Source organism: Lipophrys pholis (assembly GCF_963383615.2).
Source record: "Lipophrys pholis genome assembly, chromosome: 13".
NCBI classification, from domain to species: Eukaryota; Metazoa; Chordata; class Actinopteri; order Blenniiformes; family Blenniidae; genus Lipophrys; species Lipophrys pholis.
In genome coordinates this window covers 9,542,190-9,564,383 of record NC_137632.1, presented here as the reverse complement: position 1 = coordinate 9,564,383, position 22,194 = coordinate 9,542,190, and the positions used below count along the sequence as shown (strand labels likewise).

General features: G+C 39.9%; 2 protein-coding genes across 8 annotated transcripts; one reads left to right on the top strand and one right to left on the bottom strand.

Annotated features, from left to right (window-relative positions):
• The first annotated feature begins 74 nt into the window (after window positions 1–74).
• Window positions 75–6,600, top strand: LOC308119322 (uncharacterized protein). 4 transcript variants are annotated; one of them, XR_013935944.1, is made up of 6 exons: window positions 75–261; window positions 4,302–4,622; window positions 4,722–4,760; window positions 4,841–4,969; window positions 5,070–5,101; window positions 5,872–6,600. XR_013935944.1 is itself a non-coding variant. In XM_080479264.1 (6 exons), the coding sequence occupies exons 1-6, from the start codon at window positions 2,695–2,697 to the stop codon at window positions 6,145–6,147; spliced, it is 885 nt and encodes a 294-aa protein (XP_080335390.1). In that variant the 5' UTR covers window positions 2,648–2,694; the 3' UTR covers window positions 6,148–6,600. The 4 variants fall into 4 exon arrangements, 2 of the variants coding, with proteins under 2 accessions (XP_080335390.1, XP_080335391.1); XM_080479264.1 differs by lacking the exon at window positions 75–261 and adding an exon at window positions 2,648–2,782; XM_080479265.1 differs by lacking the exon at window positions 75–261 and adding an exon at window positions 2,648–2,782 and having other exon boundaries at window positions 4,841–4,869; window positions 5,872–6,599.
• Window positions 6,601–9,299: 2,699 nt separating this feature from the next.
• LOC308119217 (OX-2 membrane glycoprotein) lies at window positions 9,300–21,383 on the bottom strand. Of its 4 annotated transcripts, none has more exons than XM_080479086.1 (7): window positions 21,183–21,383; window positions 20,690–20,801; window positions 20,288–20,608; window positions 18,090–18,419; window positions 12,746–13,030; window positions 11,515–11,616; window positions 9,300–10,986 (listed from the first exon to the last, which is right to left on the bottom strand). In XM_080479086.1, exons 2-7 carry the CDS (start codon window positions 20,760–20,762, stop codon window positions 10,979–10,981), a joined length of 1,119 nt encoding a protein of 372 aa, XP_080335212.1. In that variant the 5' UTR covers window positions 20,763–20,801; window positions 21,183–21,383; the 3' UTR covers window positions 9,300–10,978. The 4 variants fall into 4 exon arrangements, with proteins under 4 accessions (XP_080335212.1, XP_080335211.1, XP_080335210.1 ...); XM_080479085.1 differs by having other exon boundaries at window positions 20,690–20,776; window positions 21,183–21,380; XM_080479084.1 differs by having other exon boundaries at window positions 20,690–20,776; window positions 21,230–21,352.
• Window positions 21,384–22,194: the final 811 nt, after the last annotated feature.

The window sequence follows — 22,194 nt, the reverse complement described above, 5'->3', positions numbered from 1 at the left end:
GCACAAGCTGATGTGCTTTCCAGCCTATAACAAAAATGTTCATAGCTTATATCTCAAACCTACAGGAAGTATCTACAGTCATATGCAGCAACAGGTTCATGCTGACTGGGATGTTGGCATTGCCCCATTCACATGATTGTGCAGATTTTCTTGCCGTGCAATTTGAGGAAGTCAAAGACGTCTTCATCGAACAGCTCAGAGTCGGTCGGAAAGGTCATTCTTTACAGATGTCAGTGTCATGGTATATCTTTGATACACACAGTAAGTACCATCTTCAAATGAAAGTGTTAAACTCAACCGAAGGTTTCAGCATTGTTTTGCCCCTAAATGAATTATAATGCTGGCTGGGTATTCATCAGGAATTCTAAAACAATCTATCCATCTACTAGCGAGTTAACAGTTTCTAGAATACTTATGGTAATACTGGGAAATGTCATCATGTGCTATTGTATAATATTAAAATCCAGTGGTGAGCAATGAAGTGACGAGTCAGAAAAAAAAAAATACCACTTGTATTCATTTTTTTTAAAAGTGTTCACCAAAAACACACAGATTTAATTTCTTATTCCTAAAAAATATCTCTAAATGGAAACGTCCCTCCTATAACAGCTTATGCTATCCCACCACATCCGAAACCTTACTGAGTGTTTTTATCCAACAATATAATGTTTTTTAGCAAACAAACAGTCACCTAAAACTTGTTGTATGCATTGGGCAGAAAAGGCATAAAATAAATAAAAAAATTAAAAATCCCCAAGTTCATATCACTACGAGAAATTAAGGGAGAAGTTTAGTCAATTTTCATCATTGATAAATTGCTAGATATTCTGCACAATCTGTAGGTTTCTCAGTATGCAGCACCACTTTAATCGATTTATGGTTAGAATCAAGCTGACATTAAAGAATGTGGAGAGTTCGGAAGACTCAAACCGACTTGATCCCAGGCCTTAGAGAAGTAATGGGCTCGATACGAGGTAATAATACACACTAAGTGGACATTACTGCATCGCACACTAGATGGTGCTGTGTGCAGAGTTTCGCTTCATTTTCATTTCAGTATTGTTTTTATTTATGTTTAATGATTTGTGAGAACATGTTAACATATCATGGAGGTGGGGCTGTTTCTGCTTTTTTTTTGTTTTGTTTTGTTTTTTTGCTTTTTAGTTAGAGAAAGTTCTGCTTCGTCCATTCTCTCCTCCAGACAGCTCAGGAGTGTAGAGAGAGTGAAGATGAGAAGATGGATGAGCCTGACTTTGTTTATGCAGAGTTGAGTATCGGCAGCATAGCGGTGGGAGGTTGTCAGTCCATCACAACACAGAAAGACAAACAGCCAATTTAGAGTCATTGTTTACTCATGCGAAACGTGCAAACTCAGCAGAGATAGTGCACATTGGAACAACCAATACCCGCGATAAAAGCCAATAACATAACGAATGCCAATAATGGAATAATTTGGGAATTTTTCTTTGTAATGAAACCAAAAACATAACGACTTGCCAAAGTTTTTTGAAAAATATTTGGCACATAATGATGGTAGTTAGTTATATTTTGTCACCATAAAGTGTCACGTAGAACTGTCCTTCGAAAAGGTATTTTAAGTGAGCGGTTAATGATTGTGTTTATTATTGATACCTTTTAGGTTTGCTGTGCACACAGTTATCAAGAAAGAATAATAAAAGAAAAAATATACAGTCAAAAGTAACAGTCATTCACGTGCAGTATAACTTATCAACACAAGATGGTGCTGTGGGAAAAGCTGGAAAACCCTCGGAGCTGCAACGTGCACACATTTAAAGGAAACCGCCGACACCATATCTTGTTTTGCATGGAAAGACATTTAAAATAAAAACATTCAACATTCCTACCATGAATCCACATACAGCGACCACCAACAACTGTAATCAAACACAGTATTTGTGTCCTTTATGAAAGAGACGTGTTAAACACCTCTCAGAGAAAACACAAGACTTCAGATCAACTGCAGCTGTTTTGCAGACTCAACTTTATTTGATATTTATGCATGAAAACAGATTTGAGTCTTTAAAAAAAAGACTGTCGAATTTGCTGAATACTAGTTTTGTTTTTTTGTTTTTAGCAGCAATGCGGCTAATACTGTTTCATGTCTACATCTCCATTTGCTGGTTATTTTGCCTTTTATTATTAAACTAGTTTTGATTTTTTCTTGTAGGTGCATGTTTGGTTCAACTACCTCAAGTTCAAATTGCACCGTATTTTAATTCCATGAAAATGTGATTCCTTCAGTTTGTTCATTTGGGTCACAGGCCTGTCATTTTAGAGCGAGCGTGGGTCCTGAAGCCAAACCAGTTGAGAAAGGTTGATCTATATGATCCAAATAATGGATTTTTCTTCTTCTCTTTTTCACAAATGTCTTTAAAATAGAGGGGGTTAGATGTTTCTTATGATCCATATACTTCTTCCAAGGAAAACAATGCCCTGTTTTTGCTTCTATACTGAACAAAACCCAAAAGCTTTTATGTAGTCAAACTGCTCGGTAAGGTAAGACTTGAGGTTTTTCGACACGCGTACAAGCACTTTTGTCATTTCAGGAAACTCTGCGATATGTACTTGTGCAGGGGGGGGGGCTTTTTAAAACGTATGTGGGTGGTCAGGAAGTGGTGCACTTGTCAGACATAATAGGTGAAGCACTCACAGTGGCCACACAAGTTTCCAGACATGAACATGCTGAGCCTCGAGGAGAGACTCAACATTGTCGTGATGCTTTTCTGCTCTGCTTTTGTCTGCATGTGTGGAGGAGCTGAAGGTGAAGTGTGGCCTACTTTCATTTGTCGTGCGACTTTAGAGAGAGGATCTTTATCTATTAAATTATATGTATATGGATGGGTACCAACTGAATTAAAGTGAAAAGGTAAGAAGGTGATAACAAGGGGGAAAGAAACTTATAGTAATGCAACTAACTTTTTTTTTTAATTGATGTATTAGTTTTTCCATTTTTCGTAGACTTCACTTGGACTTTTTTGCATTTGCTGTGTATAATGGAAGCGTTCATATTTGGAAACCTGGACCTCCCTTCATGTATTCCTCTAAACTGATGATGGTAAATTGTAGAAAAACAAGATGAATAGTTGAGAAAAAAAACAAAAACTTTATGGTGATTATTGAGGTATGTTTATTAAACTTCTAATAATGGCATGAACACAATAGTGTTTGACCTGTTTGCTTTAGCAAAGCATCTCCTGACCAGTTGCTGCACCTGATTTATTGATTCATCCTAAAAAAAAAAAAGATGTGGGAAAAACTGTGCTTGGACATCACCACTGTACTGCAGATTATTGTATTTTATTTCAAACATAAGTCATATTTAGTTTACTTTCTGTAAATACAATGTTACTGTACAGGTGACCTTTAATTTATGTGGTCAGTTCAAGTTTTTTTTTTTTTTTTTTGTTTCTTTAAAAGTAAACATTACAATTTAAAACAATTTCAGAGCACAACATTTCTAAAAAATATATATATATATTTTTTTTTTGCTGCACAGTAAAACGATGTAGCGAATTAAAACTAAAACCACAGAAATGCAAAAGATATTTTGAAACTATTTGGTAATAATTAACTATTTTTGAGATTTTTTGTAAATGGTAGGAGATGTGCCAGTTTGATGTTTTTTTTTATTATGTTATTATCATTTGAGAAACGTCTCAAAGCTCAAACTGCTGGTGTCAAAAACTGAAATAGAGATGAGTATCCATGCTTTTATCTCTTCTGATTTGGATTCTTGTAACAGTCTTTTTTACTTGTATAAAACAAATGAGCTTTTGGCTGTTTTCAGGGTGCGAAATGCTGCAGGTGTAAAAAAAAAAAAAAAAAAAAAGTTGTAGGATTAATTTTAAAATTATAGTCTTAACTGCATCAGTTCACCTCTGATCTGCTGAAAGCACCTTTTACTGAGGTCAAGAGGTCAGAATTTGCTGTTTATCCCACACACTTGGTAGGGATCAGGGGCTCCAGCCACTTCTCCCCCACCGTCTCTGCTCATCACAGACTACATTGACTCTATTAAAAACAGCTGAAGATCATTTTTATACATAGAAGCTTTGGATGTTTTGCATTTCATTTTATCTTTTGTCTCATTGTGAAGCACTTTGTGTGTTTTTATCTGTGAAACATGCCGTATGAATATAATAGAAATTTGTTTTGGAGTTTTCATAAAATTCACGCATAAAAGTGAGTTAAACTCAGAAACATATGATATATTCATACAATATCTTTAAAAAAAAAAAAAAAAAAGACATATCTTACTGAAATAATTTCCTTGATTCCAGATGTGTTTGCCGCATGCGAAGCTGCGCTTATTGTCCGAAGGGGCACGACACGGAGAGCCGTCCCACAACAAACAGTGACGGTCAGCTGTACCCTCAAACACTGCGGACAGCCTCTTAATATCACCTGGTGTAAAATACTGGAACCAGACCACTGTGAGCGGATCAATGAATCAGAGAACGTGGGGATAACACAGAAGCACATTTCCGAGGATCAACTGATTTTTTTTTTGAGCTTTACGAAGGTTTCTGTGCATGAGGACGGCCTGTACAGGTGTGAGTTGACGGGTCTGGTGAGTCATGCCATCAACATCTCAGTCTCAGGTAAGCACTTTTATTTTACACTCCCCGCAACTAAAATAATTAGTATTCTAACCCCCCCCCCCCCCCCCCCCCCCCCCCCCCATTCATTATTCCACAAAGACTTGAATCAGGGAGTTGAAGATTCTGATGATTATGCAGGTGAGAACTACTTTTCTTTATTTCTCCTGCGTGTAAAGAAGGCAGGTTCGCTCCACTAACCTTATTTTTCCTCTGTGCAGCAGAGTCACTGAAAACAGACCATAATGGGGTGAGGTTGTGGCTGCCGTATCTCGCCATCTTTTTCAGCATCGCTCTTCCAGTCGTCCTTTTGACCGTATTAACTCTTCAGACTTTCCGTTGCCGCCATTGTAAGATCATCATTATGAATTTTGGATTATTGTAAGAAAATGTGTCTATTCTATCAGATGAAAAAGCTTTGTCATTGTTTTTTGTGTCTTTTTTTTGCAGACACAGAGACTCACAACTGCTCAAAGAGACAGGTAATGACATGTATATCATTCAGTAATGAGAGATAAAGGACGTGACACTAATGAATATAATGTAGCAGACGTTAGTTGGTCAGATGTATTACGCAGCAAGGGAACATCATGTCTTCAAAGTAGGAAAAATGATGAGGATTTTAAAGAATTTGACAAGGACCAAACTGTGAAAGATAGACAACTGGAGCATCTCCAAAACTGCAGCTCGTTTAGTGCTTTCCTGCTCTGCAGTGGTCAGTTTTTATCAAAAGTGTTTCCACTGATGGCCGTGTGGAGTGAAGGCTGGCTCATGTGTTCTGATGGAACAGAGAAGCTGCTGTACCTGATTGAAGGCTGCTGAAATCCTCACATAAAATGTGTTCTGTACGGGTCTGATCGGAGAAGGTTCTGAACAGTGAGCATGTGAACATCAGAGCCAGTGGAGACGTTGAGACGTTTTGGAAAAATACATGTGGATGTTATTTTAGATTCTCATGAGGACTTTAATGCCAGTTGCTTCTTTCTGCAGGCGTATTTTCCCATGACTTTAGCATCCATACATCTATCTTGTATGACGCTTTATCCAGTTGAAGCGAGCTTGGCATGGCAGCCCATCACGTTTCACAATGGGTTTAAGCGGGGGTACATTGTGGACAGGTCAGATTTGGGTTTTTCTGGGGGCAATTTAGGGCACGAAGAGACCATTTTAAATTAAAAACTTATATTAACCATTTGGCATCATTAGTAAATTACTGTCCTGTGCATTCTCGTTCTGGTGTTTCATGTCACAGGACCCATTCACCCATGGAACAGCAGAACTTGCTGAGTGCAGCGTTCCGTCACCTCCCAGACCCGCCGTAGTGAGTGTTGCAGAAACTCCCAGACCACATCCAACTCTGACGCCCGCCGGAACTCAGCCTGCCGCTGCAAACGCAGCACATGGAAGTCAAGTGTCCTGCTCTCCACTGTATGCTGTCATCAACCACCGCAAACCTGGGAATCAAACCAGTGGACGGCATGCAACTGCTAAACCAGAGGGAGAATATGCTGCAATCATTTTCCCCTGACGTTTCATCGACTTGCCGTGGACACATACAGATATGGAACGGAATTAAGAAAAGCTATGTTATGTGGTGGTGTGTCGAGATGGAGCCGACAGAGGTGAAACCATCAACCACTGCAGTAGAGGTGACTGGAGATGGTCTGTGGTCAGGTCACTGTGCACAGCGTTGTTTTCAGTCAACCCGAGGCGACAAGAACTTCATTCTCTCACGCTCAGGTTGGTTCCAGCCAACGCTGATGTGCTCTCATTATGGGGTCTGTCATTTCTGATTTTATACTTGTTTTTCTTCCAGTTATTGCATGTACGTGACTTGGATAGCTTTGTTGGCATGTTTTCCTCTGCCTCCAAAAACTATGGAAGGGTCACCGAAAAAAAAAGTCAGTGAATCAGTTTTTATCCTGTACTGACCCCTTGACTGTTTATTTTTGTATCTTTATTAAAAAGTTCCAAAAGGTCAAACTCTTGCCTGATGTTGTTTCTATGGGTTCTGCTACTTGAATGTTTCACCCTTTGTACCATCGTCACTTGTCACATGTAATAAACGGTCTCTGCAGAGTAGTTTAGTTCAGAATCTTTGGGAAATAATTCTGACATGGACATAATTTGTGCCCGGAAATGATCTGCCTCAACTGATTGTCCGGAACGTTACGGCCACTAGTATGACAGAGAAAGTTTGTGCTGCTGAAGTCTGCATCTTGTCCTCAAAGTTGATGTTTTAGATATAGTAAAATAGTCAGCAGGAGTACTAAAAGGGAGTTTTACAAAGGCAAAATGGTACAACCTGGGTAAGACCATCCCAGAAAAAAAAAGCTGATTTTCTGGGTTGGTTTTAGGGTGAAGTGGTAAATTGGTGACAGACTCAAGTCACTTTCAGGACTCAAAGGGTCTGCTGTATCTTGGTTATAGATACCACAGTAACATGGTGTCCTGATAGGTTGGAGCTGTTTAGTCAGCAAGGTGAGCAAAATGTCCCAATAAGCAGCATTTACAGAAACGTTAACGAGAAATAAACAGGGAGCCTGAACAACGTGGAACAGAATCTGTAAGGGCAGATGAAAACAGCCTGAACAGATAAAAATGCTGCTCCCATGTTCTCCTGCTCACCTTATGCAACCTGCAACGAGCAGGCTCGTCTCGCTGAAAAGACACACAGACTAACATATTAGATTTTTCCGTTTTCTTTTGAGGTTAACCAGGGAAAAGCGGCTCTAATCTGCCGTTTAAACCATGTTGAAATGTTCAGACTAAATTTGTCACGTTAGATTCAGAGGAGCAGGGGAAGGTGAAAAAGTCGACGTTTCATGAGCAGTGAGTATGAGTGGAAACTTGAGGTCACCACACACACACGCACGCGCACACGCACACGCACACGCACACGCACACGCACACACACACACACACGGTTAGTGATTTTACAGTTCTACTCCCACTCGCTCTGCCGCTTTCTCTCGCTCACACGTTCAGTCTCGCTCACTCACTCTCTTTCTCGCTCGCAATTCATCTCACACTGTAAACTAAACTAAACTTTATTTATTCCCCTTGGGGAAGTCCCTTTATGTCCGCACCTCCCGGCGACCCGTTGACCTGTCGGCCGTGGAATCTGAACCTGCAAATCCACTTCTCTAACCTCTAAACCAGCAAAACCCTCACTTGCTCGCTCGCTTGTATTTTCAGACCTGATCGGAGTTTGAATCAAAAACGAATAAATTACAAATGATCATTCTAAGTACATAGGAAGCAGGTTTCAATTGAGAGAACTCCAAATGAGTTTATTTCAAGTGGAAAAACACTTTTCATATAAAATGACCTGTAATAATTCTGATAAATTCTTCAACTGACCCAAAGCAGCCGTTTAGTAAGAAGGTGAGATTTTAGGTTCTGATCGAGGATGCCTTCGTTCTCCTGCTGTAAAATGTCTTCACACTTAAAATGACCTCGGGCTAATATTTTAGGGATTTGTTCTGTATTGAAATTGAAAACTAAGTCTCTCAGCCCCTCACCACAGCGCCGTCTGCATACCAGCCCTCCTAAAACACAGTCGCTTAATCCCAAAGTACACATCCATGCAGACCTGAATGCTTTTAATGGGAATGAAAAAAAAAAGTATCCAACATGGAAACTTTAGAGAATAAGACATAAGGTTTTTGGCCAGAGGAAACATATAACAACCAGGGAGCTGAAGCTATTTGGTAGATAAACAAAAAGAAAAGTATAACTCTTGTGTGTGAAGGCAGGCTAAAATATATGCGTTGCAGCTTATTTAAAGTTCCTCCGCCAGAGTCCACAAGGGAAAAATGACAAAGTTTAGGACCTAATTACATCTCTTATACGTTGTCAGTACCTTGCTGAAGAAAATTCGTCATACAAACTCTTATTTCCAGCATTTAAATTTCACGGAACATCCCCAGCTTGTTGACATCTTGGCGTCACGGAAACTCCCAAACTTTTCCAAAGGCACAGTGTCTCACGATCCCGTTTTTACACCCGATCTCGCGAGATCTTGATCAACGAAAATGATCAACGATCAGTTCAACAACATTTAAGACTATTCTCAGAGCTTGAATACTCTTTCTTTGAGAAAGTCTGGCTTTTTTTTTTGCGGGGGGGGGGGGGGGGGGGGGGGGGGGGGCTGAATCTGTCAATATTTCTGTCATTATTAGTTATTATCTGTCAATGATCTGTTAAAATATGTTCATATTTTGGATTGAGCTGCTGCAACGCCATCTTTCATATACCAGAAACCCCTGCAGCAGGTTTCTCTGTGCAGAAGTGACACCTTTTATGGGAAGTACATTTTAAAGATTTTATTCTGGTAGAGTAACTTCAAATGCAGATATCGTTAAGATCTTCACCGAGACGTGTAGGACAACTAAAAAAATCAGATGCGCATTTTCAAGCAATTTTAAACATATTTCAGTCCATTAACTAAGTGGGTATCTATTCGGCGCTGGTCTCATCTTTCTCTATTCCAGGAACTTAAGATGTAAATTTGCATTGTATTTTTCTTCAAATGCAAAGGTCAATACACAATGTCTGAATCAGAGCGGGGCTTTTTACGCAGGAGGGTTTGTGAGAATTCGAAAGGTTCTTCATAAGCTGCATGAGTTGGAATGAAAGAATCAGGATCTAAAAAAAGAGCATCTGGGATCCAGGTTTGGAACAACAGAAAGGAATTTAATGTGTTTTTAGTGAATTCAGTGTGAGCTGTCCAAAGCAGAGCTCAATTGTTGAAATTGTTACATGAGTCTTTCGCGAAGAAAACAACCGGACATTTATATTTGTCTTTATTTCTGCGTGTTGTATTCATCACAACAACAATCCAAATGGAGAAGGTCCTATTATTGTTTTGTTCGATGGACAACAACTTCTCTATAAAGAACTGGATGCAGCTCTATTCTTGTATTATAACACATGTGTACTGTAAACTAATGATGACAAACCTAACACATAAAAGTAATTTCTAACTGATGCAAATCATATGCTTTGATATCTCGTATTACTCCAACTTGCACTTTAAAATGCCTCTGTGCACATGCATGACCAACAAGCATCATTGCAATGTATTTAGCACTTCCAAACCGACCGAGATGTTTAACCTTTAGTCTATCAAGTAGCTTCACAACACATCGTGCTCGACGGGCCACGAGACACGCATTCCTTTCTGGAGGCGCCCAAAAGGTTTAGTGCTGCTTCATCGGGCAGTTGATTTAACCCATCTGACCATGGAATGTAGCCTCCAATAGAAATATACAACAAACCTCAAAACGTGAAGAAAATATACAGAAAGATATCAACACAAACCGGACTTAGGTACAACGCCCTTTTAGTCAAATACTATTCAGAACTCCACCTTATGCTCTACTGGAGTGGGAAAGGTCTTCATCTGAGGTATAATAAGGAGAAAGAAAATGTAAATGACAGCTCAAGAAGATTGGTTACTTAAAGTAGTGGTTCCCAACCTGCCGTTCAGGACCCCGCCAGAGAACACAGGATGGGTCAGGCATGAGGCTTTGCCTGCTGTGTGGTGGACGTTATTAGATTTTCACAGGTCAAAAAACCCCAAAATGAAACATGGTATAGACTTTACAGTAGACCTGGGAAACCTGGTGATGTTTTAGCCATGTAAAAGGGGTCCACATCCTTTTACTTCGAGGCAATCTAGGGGGTTTCTGGTTGGAGTGAAAAGGATGGAAACCGCTGTCTTTAAGAATAATGCAAGTATTTGTTTCATTAAAGGAAACGGTTAAATGATTTCTTGAAATAAAATCGGACGCTGTAGCTATGGTGTTACTGAAAATGGAAAATAATCACTTTCTGAATTTATCGTTTTGAGCTGTGGAAGAAGACATATTTTGTGTATTGCATCTGAACTGCAAAGCATGTCGATGGCGCACGTGCTGAGTAAGAAAAATATATAATATCACCACGGGTTTTCTTTAAGCACCACATAAAAGACACAGGTAGACAGAGGAAAGTATTGTAAAACACTATGTGACATGCTGCAGAATTATAATACAGCTGTGAGTGGTGGAGTACGGAGACGTTAACTCAATCGATTGATGTTGTTTGAGGAAAAACGTGATCCACTCGAGAGTTCGTCTTAAACTCCATGTGAGGACAGCCTGGAGATTAAATAAGATTCAGAGGCAGCAGAGTTGAATGTCATTTTTCAGTTGGTTCTCATGGATGGGATTGTATTGGAAATCCTACGGCGGTGTGTCAGAACATCTTCCTTTTGGACAGAGATGATGATGATGCAGCAAGTAGAGAATTCTGCGAGCCTTAATCTGAACAGCAGGACCTCTTCTTCTCACTCTCTGGTCCGATCTGAAAAATCAATCAGCTGAAAAGAAACAAACAATATTTTAAGAAATGAACTTAATAATAGAAGATTATGGGCCTGATATAATAAACACGGGGGGTGTTCAAATGGGTGCTGGAGTGATATTGTGCATATACATGACATGGATTTTCACCCCCTGCATTCTCCCTGTCTGCACTTTTTTCTTTGAGCTTTTTCCAGAGCATCATTCCTCAGTGGGGTTCTTCTTTTGCCACAGACAGATTTAGCTCTGACTGGGTCTATGGCATCAATGGTGTTTATAACTTCAGGGCTGAATCTATCTACAAGGTACGCCACTTTTCATCAATGTGACGTCTTCTGATCAGCTCTGTTTTACTTCTGCTGCAGTCAGCTGAGACTGAGACTTTAAATGAAACAAAGTCATGATCGGAGCCAGCAACATCCTTCAGCACGAACTCAGAAATGACCAAGTCTAAAATGTGGACTTTGTTTCATGTTGGAAAAGTCAGATACACACTTTGTCATAAATTCTTGAATAGATCATCAAAAAGATTTGTGCCCACTCACCTTCTTTGCGCAAGAAACACTTCCAGAGGCAGAAACACAGAGACATAACCAGCAGGGCAGCTACTGTGGTGACTGAGATCAGGATGGTGAGAGCTGTTCCAACTAAAAACAAGCAAGAGAGAGAGAGAGAGAGAGAGAGAGAGAGAGAGAGAGAGAGAGAGAGAGAGAGAGAAACCTGTTCAACCTCAAGGGTTACAGATATCAGATAGTGGTATATTGTGCAGCTTCATCAGTCAGACCATGACGTCTCTATTAATCAAGTTTAGCATTTAACATTGCTCTGTCAGTGTAAAATTACTGTTATGTACTGTATATGTATATGTGTCCAATTAAAAGTTGTTGTTTTTTGACTAAAGATGTCCAGCAAGCTGAAGTCATGACAGGACTCCATGTGTTGCATACTTTATGGACTCCTGGGTATTTTCTGTGTAATAAAACAAAAATTCAAGAAGATTAGGATTCTCTTCTTGTTGTGACAATGCTCTTATTTCCATTTAAAGTGTTATATTTGTAATGAAAATAAGCAAAATAACCCACCAAACACACATTTCCTCAATGTTAAAGCAAATGTGATTTAACTTTGAAGCACTTCTTTAAAACATTCATGGTTTCTGTGCCAAACTCAGTCGGTCGTCTATCAGTAGTTATACTTTGACAGAAATTGAAAGCGACATCTTAAACTTTCACAGAAATCCAAGAAGTACATTTTCTGAAACGTTGAGCTACGCCTGAAACCCCAAATTATTTTACAAAAAGCTTCACAGTGGCAATGAAAGAAGAGACTTCAACCCTCTTATATCCACAATTTCTACCAACATGAACTTTTGTTATCAGGCAGATTTTCATTATTACCGTTTGTTTTTGACTGCGCTGAGAAGCTCAGATTACAAAAGTGTGACATGCTGGGGAAACTTTTTCTGTGACTGGCCGACCCTTCCACAGAAATCCTCGAGACTAATGTAGTTATCAGAACATGAATGCAAAGCTATATTTCCCAGCTTTGTATTAGAATTACAATTTTCTGGATTGACGCAGGTGGTGAAGGCTCCAATCCAACTACTGCAAGACAAACCACTGCAAAAATCCAAATTTGTCAGAATACGCTGTCCACGCGAATTATGGGGCTGTAAAGACGGGACATAGAGGCACAACATCATGGCTGATCAGTGAATGTGCCAGGATATCTCGTGATAGAGACGGAGGTTTGGACTGATCGCCGACAGCGACTCACTCTTTGTGTTCATAGACACGGCGATCGGTGACTCAAGCCCTTTGTGGTGAACCAAGCACTTGATGGACACGTCCTTCAGCAGGCCCGATTGGACCGTCAGCGTACTGATGACCAGCGTGGTTCCATCGGCCTGCGGGAGCTGAGTGGTCACAGGCGGGCCCATGGTGCGGTTGTCCCGCTCCACATTCCACACAATCTCCGCCGGCGGGCGCGACACAGAGGTGCAGTTGGCTTCTATCACACCTGGGGAGGTGGTCTTGTAGCTCACCTGAGGTTTGGGCAGCACTGGGAGGAAAAGAAACAGATATGAACTCATGTTGCTCGACATGTGAAAAAAAGAAAAGTCAAAAAAAAAGTAAAAAAAAAAAAAAAAGTCAAAAGAAGTTTAAATGTAATAAAAATCCCTACTGAAATAATGTCAGGTATGCTTTGGTAAGGCGGGCCTATAAAACACATTGTTTTAACCCACGAATTGGATTGTTTTGTTCAGTTTGGAGGTGTTTATATTGCAAGAGTCTTCGGTTAAATTGTTAAAATAATATCTGGGATCAGCCGTGATCCTGGAAGTCCTGCACTTAGTAAATGTTTGGCTGCTCTCAGTCCTCTGTTCTCTGGGCTGAGTGAGGAATGTGATGCACTGGAATAGAGAACATTTTTGTTGGCTTGAACACATTTAGCCACAGATATCTGGCGTGTACAGTTTTCACATTTTCTCAAGGCTTTGTGGTGATGACGATATCAGTATGTGCAGGGAGACAATATTGGGGCGGATCAGAGCATAAAGTCAGACGAAAAGCAGCAACTGTGATCATATCTTACAAATATGATTAACAATTTTTCTACTGGCATCAGTTGATTTTTCATTTATCATCACCCGTTAAAAATAGTGGTCCAGTAACTGAAAGCCTTGGCACAAACAGCAAGAGACAAACCCGAATTATGTCAAACAAAATTAATGAAATGAGCAGGAAAGTCTCAGATAAAGCCACGTCGGTCCTTCAGTCCTGATCATCCTGCCCTCTGTATCAAACACGGTCCCATCATACTTGTTTTATTAAAATGACATCCCTGTGTCAGTGCTGTGGGCCCAGGTGGTGTAGATCAGTAAGTTGATTTTATTATAGATGTACAACTTGATATCCTCCATGTTGCGCATTTGGCTGATTGTTGCTCCACTTCGGAATCGGTATCCATCGCCCGTCTTTGTGATGATCTGATTTAGGGGGTTCAGGTCTGTGCAGAACAGCAGTATGCTGCACTTGATGTTATCTTGGGCGATCGGCTTTGAGTTGGCGTCCAGGGTCGTCTTTCGCAATTCCGTTTAGTTCTTCAAGAAGACTCAATAATTATCTTGTACAGCGCCAGAGATTCCAGTATTCATGTGTGTGTGGCCCTGAGTCATGGGTCTTCTTGTAATCATTCCAAGCAGTGCACAGGTTGCTCTGTCTGTTCTGTCAACCAGTAGTGGTGTTTGACTCCTCTGCTATTTGTCTTGGGGTTAGGGTAAAAATACTAATAATGCTCTTTTTAAATTAATATATTGTTCTACTTTGAATACCTAGACTGATAACATATCATTGAAAGTATGTTTCAGCGTCAACACGAAGGATATAAAATGTATAAAATCACATGTCATTTCATACCGGACATATTTGACCCCTGTGGCCGCTCATAGTGTGACGCTTGCTTTTGCGCTGAAATTGCATTACATATCCATGTCACTTACAATTCTACCAGTGGCTATTTGTTTTTAAACACTGCGATAAAATAATCTAATGACACAGAATGAAACCAAATTAGCTGAAAAAAATGTGTAGCTGGGAGTGCTTTTTAATAGCAAAAACACAATAAAATAGCGTGTTATTTTAAAGAAAGAGTGCAGTCACATGAGCCTAGACATGGGCCACGTCCGGTACTGAGTCCCATATTTTGCGGTGAAAATTGAAAATTGAATTGCTTCAGTTAATGGCAAGATAGTGGTGATTTTAAGAGAATTTGAACCACAAATCAAATGAAAATTGTCCAAATTAAATTATTGGGTTCATTTTAAGGCAAAATATGCATGTATGTTGATTAAAATTACAAAATACTATAAGTCTATTTTTTAAATTAGCTGCCGTACTTCTAATAAATCATCGATGTGGTTGGTCATAATTTGGGCTTCTGGTAGTCAGGATGATTTTTGAGTGACGTTGCCCATCACTGACCCACTGCATGATTTACTGGTCATTGTTCCTGGACAGCATGTTTAATAGTGGGAACAAGAAACCATCATGTCATCCAATGTTGGACTGCTAGGAGAAGGGAAAACATTAATATTAATGGTGCTCCAGCACTGGGAACACCTACTGTACTGTACAGTTCAATATCAAACAAAAGCACATCTGTTTCTTGAAACGACTGTGAGAGAAAGGCGATGGGAGATAAAGTGGAAAAGCAAAGCAGCACAAAGAGAGAAAGAGAGACAAAGCATAGAGGGAATCACTGTCTCGCGCAAACACTAACACAGTCATGCGTCAGGACCTCGCTCCCTGCCTCCATCATTCTTTCGAACGCTCCATTCATCGCGTAAACACACTTGTTCTGTGTTTCCGTGTTAACAAATCAGCCACCAGCCTGGCCCCGCTGCCGTAGCATGAAAACATGGAGGAAGCAAGAAAAGATCAACATTCCTGTCTAAATCCCAGGAGTACCTGTCTCTCCTGCAGGCAAAGTCCAGGATAAGCTTCTTTTTTCTTCTTTTTTTTTAACCTCCCACTCCACTTTTCTACTGTCCTGCCAGCTTCTCTATCCATTCACAGCATGATGGACATGCGGCTTAAACTAAACTAGATATTTAATTGACTGTCCTGATTGAAATCTGATGAGTATTAAGATTCGGACATTCATGGCAGGAGAGTGAATCCGCTGATTAAGTTTTGAAATTGTACAGTATTTAATAAAAAAAAGAAAGAAAACAAGTTAACAATAGAGTATAAAAACTAAACAATTAGGATAGAAAAAAGTTATTAAAATTAGTTAACTAAATCGAAAAAGTATTTTCAGAAGTCACGTTAGGCCCCAAATTTATCCGCAGGTTAATCTGTGTGCAGACACAGGACAGTTGCAAAGGGAACCTCCGCTTAGGCAAAAATAAGACAATCGTAAAAAATCCTAATCCTCCCATCATTTCCTCTGGTCCCACCTCATCTGAGGGTCCAAGAAGAAGAAAAACCCACCATCTTTAACAAGTAACAACATCACACAACAAACTTTTCTAACACTCAGCAAAACCAAAACGGCAGAAAGATGACAGGAAACCACGAATCACAAATAATGTGGAATCTGTTAAGAGTTAAGTAAGGTGAGGGTGCAGTAAACCACATTGAAATTAGAGAGAGAGAGAGAGAGAGAGAGAGAGAGAGAGAGAGAGAGAGAGAGAGAGAGAGAGAGAGAGAGAGAGAAAGAGAAAGAGAGAGAATTTCACTCTACCATCTGACACCTTCAAGAGAAACTCTGGTCCAGCCTAATAATTCTGAACTGGTGGGTAATGGCCCAAAAGTGAATCGATTTCAGCGGCTCTAAAAATAAATAAATAAATAAATAAATAAATAAATAAATAAATAAATAAATAAATAAATAAATAAATAAATAAATAAATAAGTAAGTAAGTAAGTAAGTAAGTAAGTAAGTAAGTAAGTAAGTAAGTAAGTAAGTAAGTACACAATCTACTTTATGTTTCTTGTAAAGTGTCCTGACAAACCATTTCACTTCACATGGTAGAAGAAGACCCAGAGAGTTTGTTTTCAGAGCTCACTGAGCAACACAAAGGTACGACACAGAACTAGAAGTGTGACTTTCATCATGTTAAGCACAGAAACATCCGCGCGTGGGATACAAATGAACACAGCATTGCGGTCACGTCTTTAAAAGAGTTGGTGACCACAATTTTCTCATGGTTGAATATCCACAGCGAGCATGTAGAACCACAGGTATGAATGACACAGAATATGAGAGATGTAAAAAAAAGACGTCCAGCAAGGTGCTGGCATGTTGCGGGATGAACCCATAACAATTGAGTGATACAGTTTAAAAGTAAAAATTAATTAAATTAAAAAAAATATGTGCATGATTACAGAGTTGAGACTCTCAAAAACTGGTGACGATACCGTAGTGAAATTTTGTTTTTGTAGTTAATTGCAGCTAATCGAGCACAAAATAAGGAAATATTTATCTTTACACCTCAACTGGCAGGTAATCTTTTTCATTTATCACTGAATTTAGCATATTGTAATATTCAATCTGACTGTCTCATGTTCAAACTATTTGAATTCAATGAGTTTATAATGTTTGCTGTTTGGGCTCTGTGAGGGGTGACGGTGGGTATTAAAGACATTTATGTATGTTTCAGTGGATCTTTGCTGAGTTGCAGCAGTGGGTTGTCCTGTGGGCTCCATGTGGAGGAACTGATGGGATCAAACCTGCAGATAGACACGCTCAGCTGTCTTCCAGAGGATTTTGAAACACAGGCTTTTCAGATGAACATGCAACATGTGACAATGTTGTCAAGTATCACAATAGCAATATGATTGGATATATGCAAAAAGACTTCATGCATCTGGTGAAGAAGGGCGACTTCACTTTCACATGCAAAGCATATATATATTGCACACATCTTATCATTTCACCTATGGTTTTACAACGTACCATTTTTCTAATTTTGGCAATTTCTTAATTACCTAATGTAACCGTTACATCCAGCTCTCGAAATATGTGCGTTAATTCTAAAATCCACTCTTTGAATTACATGATGACTTTTCAGAGAATCAAAAATTTTGAGTATGACGCCATGCTTTGAGCCATCCCTGCTTGCTTTATCTGAAGATATGAGAGTGGTATCAATAATCTACAGCACCATGAGAAGCAGAACTGATCATGGCTTTAGAATTTACAGCATATATTTTGTGCTGAAGCCTCGTTTGAAAATGTCATCTTCCATGATTCTGCCCTCTCTGTAATTCATATATAGAGAGCATGAAATAATCTAAAATATATAATCAAATTTTAATTTCAAGAAAGGTGTACCTTCATTCCCATACTCAGGTTTACTTGTGTTAGGTAACAATTACAAGTAATCAAAATCAGATACAAACCTTTTTTTTTTTATTAATTCTGTCAAACGGTTTGCGGATGGCAGTCGGCCTGCCGGCGTAAAAATTCAAAACATAACGAGACGCAGGAGATCAGTGAAGGTCACACTGGCACAGGCAGGCACTTACATACAGTACAGTAGTACTTACACATATTGTACACCAACTGCCCACACTAGATGTGTAACAGCTCAATGGGAGGAAGAGATATTTACCGAAGGTCGAGAGGCAAACCACGGAGCTCTTCACCCCTTCGAGGTACGTCTCATACAGGCAGGTGTAGCAGCCCTCATCCTGGATGGCGACTGGCTGGATGGTGAGCTGAGTGTCAGACAGCGAGGCGGCGAGCCACACCCTCCCCTGGTACGTGGGCTCGATCATGGGGTCGCTCCGCTTTGCGAAGGAGGCCACCTCTGTGGCGTCCCCCTGGGGGGACGTGTGTTTCCAAACGACCTGCTGCACCTTCTCGGGCAGGCCGTAGGAGCAGGACAGGGAGGCCTTCTTCCCGCTCACCGCGGTTTTGTTCCTGTCACCGGTGACTTGCGCTGGGGTGAACAAAGCAACGCCAGTCAGTGAGGGGATGACGGATGAGAGGGGGAAGATACAGAAATGGACCAGGGGGAAAGAGGGTGCAACCAAGACAACGCTAATATCCAGAAATGTGAGGCGCCCAAACAGAAACCAGTCGCTGGAATCTAGCGCAGCTGTTTCTGGTTAGTAAGCTGAGCCCTCGTTCTCCCTCTACGCCACAGCTCTTTATTAACATGACCGGCTGAGCCTCCGCAGACTCATCAGCTTGTGTTCACATGTTTGCGTTTGGACGGCACATCTGCAATCCCATACTTTCACTATTAAATGTTCAATATGCCAGCGTCCAAAATTAGACTTTGAAACAGAGAAAAAAGAAACTGAAGCATGAGAACTGTCTTTTGTGATTCACTGGTACGCCTCTCTGCGTTAAGGTGTGATACGTCTCTGTTACACCGATGGCTACTATATCAACAGCTACAGCCAACCTGAGGGATTAATTCTTCAAGTGACTTGCCAGACTCAAAAAGCAGAAGCAGATGTGAATGGTTAGGAGGCAGTATCACCCAGAGGACAGGCCTCTGAAGGAAAGCATCTGATTCCTGATCTTTTCTGTCACCCACCTCGCTCAGGCAAGCTTTAACATCAAGACTATTATAGCCCTTTTCTCATCACTGGAGCTATCTTTTCGACATTTTTTTGTACATTTTCTCTGCTTATCTTCACGTCATTTTGGGTTAGTACCTGACGTCAGAGCAGATTTGCTTACTTTAGTGATGTTTCAGGCATTTTGAGTGGTTCAGGGATTTGAAACAGTGACTAATGATCAACAGAAGGACCTTGACTGTCAACACTGCAGTCAGTGAGCAGCACTTTTAGCCATACTGAAGGTCCAATTAGTTCTCCCCCCTCATAAGTGAGAAAATCCTCCACTTGAGTCAAAGCTGGGGAACCTTTTCTTTCTTGTTTCTACAGGTACTCCAATTTCTTCACACAGTCCAATGACGTGCAATTAATGCTTTAAATATAGCATAGGTGTGTGTGGCTCTCACTCTGTGGTTGATACCACACATGTATTATTGCTTTGCTGAAAACCCCTGCATCTGTCTTAAAAGCATATGAAAGCCTCGAGAAGTGAGCTTGTAACCTCCAAAAGTCACAAATGAAAGCCATAAGATGTCTTAATCACCAGAGCTGTAGGCCCTTGAGCATGGCCCCTGAACTCCTAATAGGGCGTCACACGGTGGCTTTTGTGAGGGATGGATTAAAAACAGACCTCACTGTGTTGATATGACAAATGAAGGACTAATTCTAGTTCTTACAAAAGCTTCGAATTTAACATGTTTCAAAGAAAATGGCCTGACAGCTGTAACCTGACACAACGGGTGTTGATGGCCTTGCTCAGACTATCACAGTGGTGACCCTTCAGCAGAGGGATTCGAACCAGCAACCTCTATGCTACCACTGCCGCCAATGGTGGCTAACCCTAACCCTAAAACACAAAGATGCTGGGCCTTGTGGTCTTTACAAGCTGCATGTAAATGAATCTAGCCTTCATTGGGTGCTACTTAGAATACTTGACATTTTAAAAGAGTGACCATTATAGGTTTTATCCTTTTCAAAGTCAATAACATGGAACACCAGTCATATGTGTGTCATGGAATCTGTGGGAAAGCATTCAAATCAAACCAAAATGACGTAATTTCCCATTTAAAAAAAGTATTTGACACAAAAAAATGTTTCTAAATAACCAGGTTTAACTTTTATAAGAGCGGGTAAAATACATAAATGATGCACTGGATCACTCTTATTAACTTATTGCTATTACTTTTTAGGAAATCTAGATTCAACCTGAGATCATGACATAAAACAGTGTCCCACTCACAGTGCACAGTGAGACACGTCCGTCCCTCCTTTGAACCGGAGGGTTGCATGTCAAAGATGCAGGTGTAACAGCCTTCATCTCGGAAGCCCACCCTGCGGATGGTGATGGCCGAGGTGTCCCTCGGGGAGGAGACCAGCTCCACGTGCTGCTGTCCGCTCACGCTGTCTCTGTTGCTGGGCTGGTAGGTCAGGAGGGTCTGGTTCTGAACATCCAGCCAGCGCACCTGCCTCAGGGTCTCCCCCCGCTCCCTGGAAACACTGCAGGTCAGAGTGAAGGGCTTCTCCACCGGCGCTTCAAGACGCTCTGGGGCTGTGACTTTCCCTGAAAAAAAAAAAAAGAGATGAAAATATTGAAATGGTACCATGATGCCTCAGTTGCACTTTCTTTCAAGGTCAAACTCACCTTGTGCTTGTCCCAACATCAGGAAGAACAAACACACCTGCAGACGGAAGCCACAAGAAGCCTGGACCATCATCTTCTCCACTGTTTCTTCAAAGGATGAAAAAAAGAAGGTCTACATTCTTTATCAACATCTGTGCAGCATCTTTAAACTTATGATTCAAGAAAAAAAAAAAATGAAACCAGCGCAACTCACGTTCAAATCTATTTACTAGAGAGTTACAATACAAATCTCACCTGAAAATAATCAAACTAACTCGTAGTATACAAAGACTTAAATGTTTTTCCTCCCAATTCACCTGATAAAGTATATTAAATGTAATTGTATTCAACCTAAGAACAATCACAAGTGGCTGTTCGAGATAGAAACAATTAAGGTTACATTTTAAATTCTGACAAAAATAAATCATCTGCAGTTATTAATGAGAAGAAGACAAGTACTTTTTTTTTCCGCTTCTTTTTATAAAGGTTGCCTGTAAGAAACTGAGACACTTACCTCTTATGTCACTAAACAAATGCTAGAGCAAGTTTAAGACGCTCTACCTCTGCAACATCTCCTTTTCATCCTCATCATCCAGCAGTGTTTGGGAACATCACCCCAGAACAGAAGACAAACTCTTTTAACTCATCCAAATGTTTTCTGCTGCGCGCACCATGGACTGATGTGCACCAGCCAGCGGCAGCAGCAGACTGCAGGAGACCTCCTGAGACCAGGCTGAGCAGCAGCGAGCACAGCGCCCCCTAGAGAAAGCCCCATGTTACTGTGACCACAGCGCCCCCTCCAGGAACTACATGTGCTCAGCCTCAGCAAGTCTTTCATTTATTTTTTTTACTTGAAGAAATTATTTTTGTACAATTGTAGAGGTCACAAGAGTCACTTTAGTGTCTTTTTAAAATGCGTTATTATTATTATTATTATTATTATTATTATTATTATTATTATTATTATTATTATTATTATTATTATTATTATTATTATTATTAATATTATTATTATTATTATTATTATTATACTACTGGTACTTTTACTTCTTCCGTTTTTTTCTTCAACCCTCGTCCTTATTCTTCTTAAGCTTCTTCTTCAGCATTACAGTTGAGCTGTTTTTCAGCTCCAGCATTCACACTTGTATTTTCTTCAGTAAATGCAAAAAACGTAAAAGTTTTAGCAATTCATTTTTATTGACACTATAACAAATAAGATTAATGGAAAGGTGGTGTGCATTCGATTAATTATCAATCAATTAAAAATGGTTAATAAAACATTTATTGTTTGATCAAGTTTATTATTAATGGAACACATTTGCAGATCTATGTCTCTCGGCCATTAATAAGACAATCCACAGTGGTACATGAACCAGACAGATTTGTTTATTTATTTATTTATTTATTTATTTATTTATTTATTTATTTATTTATTTATTTATTTATAGATCTATTTATTTATAATATTATCAAATTGATGACTGAATAAGAGTGAGCCTCAGAAAACAAGTGTTTTATTTTTTGCA

Coding starts and splice junctions, on each gene's coding strand:
- LOC308119322 (XM_080479264.1), top strand. CDS start 2,695: ATGAACATGCTGAGCCTCGAGGAGAGACTCAACATTGTCGTGATGCTT. Junction 4,623..4,721: donor CATCAACATCTCAGTCTCAG/GTAAGCACTTTT, acceptor TATTCCACAAAG/ACTTGAATCAGGGAGTTGAA. Junction 5,102..5,871: donor ACAACTGCTCAAAGAGACAG/GTAATGACATGT, acceptor TTCATGTCACAG/GACCCATTCACCCATGGAAC.
- LOC308119217 (XM_080479084.1), bottom strand. CDS start 21,260: ATGATGAGGATGAAAAGGAGATGTTGCAGAG. Junction 13,031..18,089: donor GGTTTGCCTCTCGACCTTCG/GTAAATATCTCT, acceptor TTTTCCTCCCAG/TGCTGCCCAAACCTCAGGTG. Junction 11,617..12,745: donor CGTGTCTATGAACACAAAGA/GTGAGTCGCTGT, acceptor GCTTGTTTTTAG/TTGGAACAGCTCTCACCATC.